The 10,602-nt window shown below is 38.8% G+C and overlaps 1 protein-coding gene across 1 annotated transcript in view; it reads right to left on the bottom strand.

Moving 5' to 3' along the window:
- Positions 1–1,906: 1,906 nt before the first annotated feature.
- LOC134823462 (ras-related protein Rab-10-like) overlaps positions 1,907–10,602 on the bottom strand; it is an 85,152-nt gene continuing 76,456 nt past the window's right edge. Inside the window, exons 7-9 of the mRNA XM_063834926.1 lie at positions 9,487–9,588; positions 3,412–3,507; positions 1,907–3,184 (exon numbers count right to left, since the gene is read on the bottom strand). Of these exons, the coding sequence (XP_063690996.1) occupies positions 3,427–3,507; positions 9,487–9,588 (183 nt within the window). The 3' untranslated portion in view covers positions 1,907–3,184; positions 3,412–3,426. The remainder of the gene's footprint in view (positions 3,185–3,411; positions 3,508–9,486; positions 9,589–10,602) is intronic.

Here is a 10,602-nt window from a genome sequence, read left to right as displayed (position 1 = left end):
AGAATTTGTAAATAATGCAGTTTGTCGTCAAAAGCAAAAGCTGGTGAATATGTAATGTGTTATTATATATTAGAGCTATTTTTTTTCCCGATCCATGACTCCTGTGCCGAAGGCACAAAAGGACAAGGGTTAGCGAACGAGGGTTTTTTTTGTTGTATATGGTTGCTTGCGACCGCCGTGCCTGCGTACGTACGTGCCCGCACGCCAGTATGTCGCCCGGCCACGTTCTCAACTAGACTGCGCAAAGTTATTTTGCGCGATATCCTGAATTAAATAATTGTTGGCCCTGTACTGACCAAGTAAATTGTTAATTTCACCATGTCATGTAATGTACGTATCCCACTAGGCACTAATTGATAGCATATTATTATTATTTCGAGTTAGTATTATTATTACTATTTTGCACAGATCCGTGTCAGGTTGCATAAACAATAAACATATGGTTAAATAGAAATATACACGATTTTCAAATTCAATATGGAGTTAACAGGGCGGCGCTCGGCCTGTAACTCTGCCATATCTGCATGCTTATAAACAGTAAAGACTGGAGTCCCCAGGTTGTATGGAATATGATAAAATACGCCATCACGGATCGGGAAATAGAGCGGCCATCCACAAAAAAATCGACCGCATTTCTTGTTAAAATAAAAAGGGATGACCCTAATATGACCAACAGCAAGTAAGCCAAAGTGGCTATTCGTGAAAAAGTGCATAAACTACCTGCTGAAGGGATCATTTCGTCCGTAAAATTGTATATGTAAAATTGTATATGTATTTATTAGGGCTATTTTGAGGGCGAGTGTATAATCACTGTTTACATGCAACACATTTTAGCCGGTTTATCGAGTGTAAACGTAAACAAACTACTCGTACGAACAGCTACGCCTTGCTATGTACTGCATTTTTAACATGATTTAAGTGCTCATTTTTTAGACTCTCTCTCATCTCTGTAATCTGAGTCTAATAAATCAGAAGTCAGAATTCCGCATTATCAGATTTCCATGAATTATCAAACTTCTCTAATAACTTCTATATATATATGAGGTGAACATCATTATAACAAACGAGGTTAAGGGTGGCCCACCGCCCAGTTATTTCACACTTCTATTACACATATTGGCATTTCTCCAGACTCCTCATGCAGTAATAAGAGCTTCGTAAATACTACATTCATCAGCAATAACGGCGCTCTGTACAGAAAATCAAAATACAGAACTATGAGAACTTTCGTTTCATATTATATTTGTAAATGGTAATTATATTAACAAAGTTTGGGCCAGTCACAGTAAACTTTATTAGTCTTTGTAACGCGCAATGATTTGTTAACGTATCAACATGACACGCGCATTGTTTACTATAGCGTAAATTTACTTCCTAAATAACAGAGCGCGCAATGAATTATGAATTGTATCCAATCACATTTACAGATTTAGTCTGCAGAAATTTTTGCTGACAGTGGAGGAGGAAAGTTATATTTTGAGCTAGGGCTTCAAAGTCAGAAAATACATCATTACTGCAGGAATGGGTAAAATTTCGTTCCGTTCGGCAGGTAAATCTGCCTTGGCACTAATCTTTTTGCAGTGGAGTGCCAATTGCCATACGTATTGCAATGTATTGGTCATTACTGATAATGACAATACCAACAATGTTAACCAATAATTTTTATTGAACCATTATTCTGCTTCCGGACCAGGCCACCGATTTACAAAATTCAAGAATTGGTGTTTAAAGAGAAAATTCTGAACTTTTCTCAGACGGTAGAAACTATGGTACTTTCATTTTTTAACCAGTTATCCTTCGCATTCCTAATTTCATGTCAGACAGCCGCTGAGCCGATGAACACAACGTACGTACACTTTGGGCCCTACTTTCGCGTTGGTTATTAACAATTACGAAGCAAAATTACTTTCTCTTGAAAATGATTGTATGTGAAATTGGAATTATAAATGGGATAAATCGTAAGGATGAAGATTAGCCAAATTCTCAATTTTCAAATCAAAAACAACATATATTATATATTTGTCACGTCATTTGAAAAACTATAAAGTACTTTCACTTCATCTTGATATTTTGTGTTATCGCAAAAAAGAAAAGAGCGCTATTTATGAGCAATTTTATGAAAAAATAACAACGATTATTATTATAATCAACACTCATCCGTCCTTTAACGGACGACCGTAATATAATCCTGCTTCGAACTCACAAATATAGCATCTACTATAATGAGTCTATAAACAAATTCAGAGAGGACGTCTAGTAGATTGGCCGAGATATTATCATCATCATCATCACAGGTATCTAGACATCAACTAACTTTTTGACTATTACAACAATACAAAATCAAAATAAAAAGGTTTATATATCATTGTTTTTTGCTAAATCCCAAGCACAACACTTACCGATAAATCACAATTTCACTATTCAGCAATTTCACTATTCAGCAATTTCACTATTCAACAATTTTACCGTTCAGCAATTTCACTATTCAGTAGCTATTCACAGTGCAATTTAAGCAAAAAAACTAAACATCATTAGTCCACCGGAACAACTAACTCCAAATTTACAAAGTTTAACTTTAGCACAGAACTTTTCTAATAAAGAATGTAAGTTAGACTACGAACAGACTAGAAGGTTGGAATGTGACGACCAGTGTTTTGATTTTACAACGACATCTCACTCCCTGGTCAGATGGTACAGCATTAACAGCAATAATTTGTATTATTATCACACTGAACTGATAACGATCCCGATTGACCGTTCAAAAGTACACAGTGACTCAGGGAGTTTGGTGGAATCTTAATACTAAACACTGATTATGTCACTTCCCTGAACGAGACTAAATTGACTAATTAAACCTAATCCCTTATGTTTGGGACGCTGCAGATGATTCTCTCAAACAATTATAATTAATTATAATTAGTCTTACAGAGTTTGAAAAAAGGGACGATATAAACAGGATGTCCGACGTAGAGATATATTAAAGTTTAACAAAGTTGACATGCGACAGTTTCAGGTAGGGCACGATCCGGAGTTGAAGGAACTGTGAGGAGATCACACCAGGATCACGTGACAATTATGAGATCACGTGATAATGAGATCACGTGATAATGAGATCACGTGATAACGTAGGCGACAATCTATTCATTTTCCAGATCGGTGTGTAAAAACGTACAAAACTTTGACCCTGAAACAAAAGTAATGATAGTAATTAAATTTGAAAAAGAATTTCCGTAATTTAACTTAAAATCCTTGTGATACAAAAAATAAGATCTATAAATTTTCATATTTTTCTAATAATGAACGCACTTTGAATTTATTACTTGAGCCAGCAACTATAATCCTACTTAAATACTGTAAACTCTAGAATCTACAAACTCATCATTATTTATCCTGTTACTAAACTGAACCTACCCGCCTCCAAAGAAATCAACAAGAACATCCCGACGAGCTATGCGATTCACCCGGCTGAATAATCGGATCAACTGGTCGGAGGGATGGGTTCGGCGTCTGAAATGAAATGATATGTTATTTATTTTAAGGCCAATAAATTTGGTTATAAAAATTGTGGTTACCATAATTTTAGTCACAAATTTCGCAAATTTTTAGTCTACAACAATTTTAGTCACATTTTTCGACTTTTGGAGACCATTTTCTTTCCATTTATTTAATTTTACCATTATTTATTTGATGGGAAAAGGAAGTAAGATAATGTGAAAGCATAAAAGCAGTTGATTACACATGTAATAGTCAAAGTAGTTCAGTAGTAGGAACGGTGGTTATATTAATTATAAACAGTGTAAGCTCAATGATATGTCATAAATGCTCTACTGAAATTTAGGTCTGCTTTTAAATTAGTCGCCGAAAAATTTAGTCTCAATGAATTTGGTTTACAACAATTTTATTCAAAATTTTGACTTAATTTATTTATGGTAGACTAAATTTGTCGTTCTTAAGGTATGATAATGAAAATGTGATTATAAATGGGGTTAATCACTAATCAGTGTAGAGTTACCCGTTACCGAATCATCAAATATCCAGTATTCGGCATTCGGTATTTGTCATTCGAATATCCATGGATGGACAAAGGACATCTTACAAATGTTCCACCGGAACAGTTATAGTTCACATAGTTGCGGGGGGGGGGGGGGGGGGGGGGCCGGGGGGGAGGGATCAGGTACTAAGTTCTGTACGTGATGTCAACTTAGTGTAATTTTGGAATTTTTAAAAAAGACCCACCCACCCCCTTCGCGGTAATACTACTAACTGTTTTTTTTTCGGATAATATTTAAGACACCCACCCCTTTTGCCGGCTTTTGCAGTACTAACTGTTGAGAAATCATGGTATCATGGTAATAACAGTGTCTTGGTATAAAAAATAAGATACCCACCCAGAAATTGCTTTAAACAGCTCATTAAACATTGGGAAATGGGCAAATTATACCCACTATTTAGAAGGGGTTTTGTTTTCAATGAAGTCGAATTAGATAAAAAGTTATAAAGAAAAGGAAAAAAAATCGAAAAAAACCTGTAAACACAAAAAAACCCATTCCCAAAATTGAAATTAGAGGTAAAATGGGTAAAAATACTAACTGTGTTTTGGAAGAAAATATGACCCACCCCCCATTGTCACGTACGGTACTAAGTGTATGATAACTTGACCTCTTAGATTGTAAACAATTCTGGTTTTGGGATAGAGGAGATTGTAAACACTCCACGATTCGATGAGTTCTGCGCCCGTGTAGCTTTACTCTTTAGTACAGGTATTTAGTTCTTTAACCAAGTTATTTGAATGGGTGTTTTTACTACCGCTACCATCGCCCTGTTGCTTGTCGGTACGATTGCAGGTAAGAAGATTATCAAAACTACCTTTATGTACCCACAATTTTGGCATCAAAACATTTGGCACTTTATCATGATTCTATTTGACTATTTTTGGGAATAAAATTTGTACTCATTTGAGAGAGAGTGCCACCCAAAGTTTTCGTCGTGCTAATTTTCGAACACAAGGCATGTCATGCTATGAACTCAATGAGAAAATTTTCAACTTAATTATTTTAATGCATCGGAAGTTTCGAATTGCGATTGTTGTGAATCTAAGAACGATTTCATAGTAAGTTATTTTCCTTGCCTAACTGGTAGAGCCTCATGACCTGGCGAATTTTAACCGTCGATTTATTTCAGCCACATATACAACGGAAATATTTCCAACATCGTCAGAATCGTCTACCGAAATGATGTTTGCAAAACAAACTATGCCAAAGAAAACGATGGTGCCCAAATTTGGGGAAAACACGATAGCGCAAAGCTCTATAGAAAGTTCCACTAGGATTACATTTCCACGCTCAACTGCCAGCACAACTCACAATTCAACTGCATCCTCAGGATTAAAATCAACCAATAACCCAAAATTTGGTTTCTCATCAAACGAAGACACAGGAGACAAAATAGTAGTATTACTGGGAAACTCTCCAGACCTAATCTGTAAACTTTTCACAGCGTTGGTTTTAGCAGGTACGCGGCTAGTTAGTTTACTAATTAACTTACTAAGTTTACTTATCTGCTTAGTTTGGGGGCGAAAAACTGGAGAAACAGAGTATTTCAACAAAAAACGATTAATCGTATTGAGCCTAGTTCGATTGTATGTTTCAGGGGATGGAACAGACATAGCTGATGTGGCAACATTTATAGAAAGTATTGGAGCAACGACAGTGGCAACAGTCTGCGACGCGCTAAAACTATTTAAGGAGGTATTTGTGAATGATTCTCTAAACTTTTGTGAAAACGATAATATAAATCGGCATTTCCTCTTAAAACATTTGTAAAAACCAGCTAACGTATTCTAACTGTCGCTTTATTTCAGCTTCATGTAGAACTGATAACGGACTCTGACGAACAAAGTTTTAAAGATGCCATTGGAATTATCAATAACGTTGCAGAGTCTGCTAAAGTAACAGTTCAACCAACGTCCTTTGAAGACGGCCCAACAGAACCGAAAAGCGCAAAAATTTCGGCAGAAAGGACGAAAACAATTTCCTCGCCTCCAGTAACAACAACACCATCGCCCCCAGTAACAACAACACCACCCCCAGTAACAACAACACCGCCCCCAGTAACAACAACACCGCCCCCAGTAACAACAACACCGCCCCCAGTAACAACAACATCGCCCCCAGTAACAACAACACCGCCCCCAGTAACATCAACACCGCCCCCAATAACAACAACACCACCCCCAGTAACAACAACACCGCCCCCAGTAACAACAACACCACCGCCCCCAGTAACAACAACTCCGCCCCCAGTAACAACAACACCACCGCCCCCAGTAACAACAACACCGCCCCCAGTAACAACAACGTCACTTCCAGTATCAACAACACCACCACCCCCAGTAACAACAACACCGCCCCCAGTAACAACAACACCGTCCCCAGTAACAACAACACCGCCCCCAGTAACAACAACACCACCCCCAGTAACAACAACACTGTCCCCAGTAACAACAACATCGCCTCTAGTAACAACAACACCGCCCCCAGTAACAACAACACCGCCCCCAGTAACAACAACGCCACCCCCAGTAACAACAACACCGCCCCCAGTAACATCAACACCACCGCCTCCAGTAACAACAACACCGCCTCCAGTAACAACAACACCGCCCCCAGTAACATCAACACCACCGCCTCCAGTAACAACACCACCGCCCCCACTAACAACAACACCGCCGACAACGCCGGAGGTGACCTCGCCGGAGCCGACCACGCCAAAAGAAGCGACAAGTTACTCGCCAACAGTAACTTCTGCAACGATGATTGCGAACGACACAATGCCAAAGAATAACACCATCGAACTAAGTTCTACTGAAAGGGTGACGTTTCCACGTTCAGATACCAGTACGACTCAGAGTTCAGCCGAAAGTTCGACACAGAGTCCAACACAGTTTAGTTCAACTCCAGTTTCAACTTCATCCAGTACAACTGAAAAGAAGAATATTCGCCACAACATTCAATATAAAAAATACAGAAAGAAAATTCAATACGGGAAATCAGGAAGTCAGAATAAAGGAGGAAACGAGAAACCCGTGTATGGAAATCAGAATTGGAACTCCCAGCAGAGGTCCCAAGGCTTTCCCAATTACAATGGAGCTGGTTACAGAGGTGGAAATGGAGTCCCGCGGTACAACCAACAAGGTGGCAATAAGGCTGGTTACAGAGGTGGGAATGGAGTCCCGCGGTACAACCAACAAGGTGGCAATGGAGCTGGTTACAGAGATGGAAATGGTGTCCCGCGGTACAACCAACAAGGTGGCAATGGAGCTGGTTACAGAGGTGGAAATGGTGTCCCGCGGTACAACCAACAAGGTGGCAATGGCTACAATGGTCAATTCCAGGATCCGAGATGCTTATGTAATTCGTCTTGGGGCAGATGTATAAGTGGAAGCAGGAAGGTGGTAACAAAATGCAGCAAGAGTAGAGGTAACTTCTACTGCAGATCTGAAACTTGGAACGAGAGCTGTTTCGAGAACTGATTTGCTAAACGTTTCAGGGTAGTAGAATCGTTTGGAGTAGTCACCACAAAGTGAAATAGAATACTGGATTAGCAAAGTAGTGTTCACACTACGGTAGGGGATTTAGTCAAGAACGCTCTGCAATCGGACAATTATAATACCTTAGTTCCCAAAAATTTGTGTGCCATTATATTGAGCACAATTTATTTGAGCCCGAAAAATTTGGGCAGAAAATCTGAACTCATTTGGGCGACCGAAAATTTGGGCACAAATTCTTCGAAACATTAACGATTTTCCACTAAAATTTCAGTTAGATATTTGCCTTAGTTCATTATTATTCCTGTCATTTTGCTTTCAATTTTAAGCTTGTAGGTGGTAGTCTGAGTTGTTTCACATTATGAAATTTACGATCTGCCCAGTAACTACTAAAAAATACAGTGATGATGGCACAGTACAAAATGATAGATATACAATAGTGATATTAATTAGTCTTTCAATCAGATAGTTTAGTCTACTTACACTCAGCATATCTTATCATACCCCTTTCACATACACTTATCATTATGACGCCTCACCAGATGGTCGGAAGGTTTGGAAGAAAATTAGAAGGTTTACATCATGATCTATCAAACTAAGCGGCACATACGCTTAGCTTTGGGGGAACAAAGGTGTACATAATTGTGTGTAGCGAACTACTGTAAACCCGGACCAAAGGTCAAGTCTAATTTTAATTAACCAGACATTCATTTAAAATATAAGCCTTTTTACTTGGTCAAGCCATGAATGACAGATTAGAAAACTAAAATTTCAAATATTATTTCACTTGGATATGAAGAAAAAGCAATCTTTCTATAGATTTCAGGGCCACAGGCCAAATGCCAAAAGTTTGGTTAGCAAAAAATTTAGCAGACGGAAAACATTTATTCAATTAATTTGGTCTGCAAAAAATTTGGGCGAGAGGCCCGCTCAAATTTTTTGTCTCCCAAATTTTTGGGAATTAAGGTAGTGTAAATCAGCGCTTTTGGATTGGACCATACTATATAGCAGAATTTTTAATATATAATTCAATAATTTTCATTTTTATTTTAGAGGGTGTAAATACCTTAATGACAAATGTCACATTTAATGCTACTTTTTAACACAACTTCCGATGTGCGATGACTTAACTTTTGATTCGATAAGAATAGAATTACGCGCATGTTGATACGCGCGCGTATGTCAATGCGCGCGCGACAAGTGCTCGATAATATGATAAAGATCTCATTGGCAAGACATAGCGTGCTACATTAAGAAACCTCACAGATTTTGTCCATCGTGTTAGGTAAATGTGATTATGGTTGAAGTTCACTGTACTTTGCCTCTGATCGATTCAGAGGACAAAATTTAAATCTAATATCGTACGACAAATAGTCGACAATTATTTGTTTATCATTCGTACGTGATTTTGTCATGTTAAGCAACTTCCTGTTGGATCAGTAAACCTAATACTTTCATTCCGAATTATCGAACTTCTGTCGGTAATCTTCGATGCTAACTCACAGATGACACATCAGCGAATATATGTAATACCGAATATATGTAACACCGTAACATAAACCATATGTCCACATTTACAAACGAAGAGATATTCCAACTGTATGCGCGATAACTTAACGTTAAACATGCGCCATGTAATCCAAGAGTACGGTTACATGCGAGAAGGTGCTGGATTACGTTGTAATTAGAAAACCTGGACTTTACATCCAGATGTGTGTGTGTGTGGGTGTGTGACTCACACGCGAATCTTCTAAACTAATGATTCACATAGACTTGACTATCAGGTTATCCGTATTACCAGAGGGCTTTTCATTGCAGAGTAGCCACGCAGGAACAATGAACGTGTAGATTTAACTTAAATCTATCCTCACCAAAAATTTCAACTTTTTTCTCTGATTGCCTGATTTAACATCTGATTCTGACATGAGCTTGTTATTTACCTTTTGTAAAATATCTTCTGCAATCATAGTAAAGGCTTTGTCGATGTTAATGTTGGCTTTGGCGCTCGTTTCCAAAAACTTAAGTCCTTTACTTTTCGCCAACTGAAAGAAGGGAGTCATCAGAAAAAACACACAACTTATTGAGTAATACAGAGTGTCCAACGCAGTTACACAAAGTACACACTCATAAAGTAAGCTTATATCTAGAGTACTTGTAAGTGCGAATTAAACGTCTACAACTCTCTAAAATGTGGTTAAAATTGTTAATAATGTCACTTTCAATAGCTCATAAAGAATCCCCGTCTCGCTTGGAATGGCTGTGTAAAATGCGAAGGGTGTGATGACAATATAATGTATGTTTGTACGTGTGTATTTGTGTGTATTAAAAGTGTTTAACAGAGATATAGAGAGCGAGAGAGAGAGTTGGAGAAATATTGGCTTGCGACTGCTCGATTGACAAACGGCTAATTATGTGCAAACAGGAGAACAGTTATGTACTATTTCCATTCCTGGTATATTGTTCCCATCTCTGGTATATTGTTCCCATCCCTGCCCTGGTATATTGTTCCCATCGCTCGCGCTGGTATATTGTTCCCATCTCTGGCATTTAGTTCCAACCTGACTCTGGTTTATTGTTCCCATCCCTTGTATATTGTTCCCATCCCTGGTATGTAGTTCCTATCCCTGGCATGTTGTTCCTATCCCTGGTATATTGTTCCCATACCTGGTATATTGTTACCACTCCTGGTATATTGTTCCCATCGCTGGTATATTGTTCACATCCCTGGCATTTAGTTCCAACCTGGCCCTGGCATGTAGTTCCCATCCCTGTCATGTAGTTCCCATCCCTGGCATGTAGTTCCCATCCCTGGCATGTCGTTCCCATCCCTGGCATGTCGTTCCCATCCATGGCATGTCGTTCCCATCCCTGGCATGTCGTTCCCATCCCTGGCATGTTGTTCCCATCCCTGGTATATTGTTCCCATCCCTGGCATGTACTTCCCATGCCATCCCTGGCATGTAGTTCCCATCCCTGGCATGTAGTTCCCATCCCTGGCATGTAGTTCCCATCCCTGGCATGTAGTTCCCATCCCTGGAATGTTGTTCCCACCCCTG

Source organism: Bolinopsis microptera, chromosome 11 (genome assembly GCF_026151205.1).
Source record: "Bolinopsis microptera isolate Bmic1 chromosome 11, MBARI_Bmic_1.0, whole genome shotgun sequence".
NCBI classification, from domain to species: domain Eukaryota; kingdom Metazoa; phylum Ctenophora; class Tentaculata; order Lobata; family Bolinopsidae; genus Bolinopsis; species Bolinopsis microptera.
Note: the sequence above shows the minus strand (reverse complement) of the source record. Positions and strands in the feature narration are given on the sequence as shown.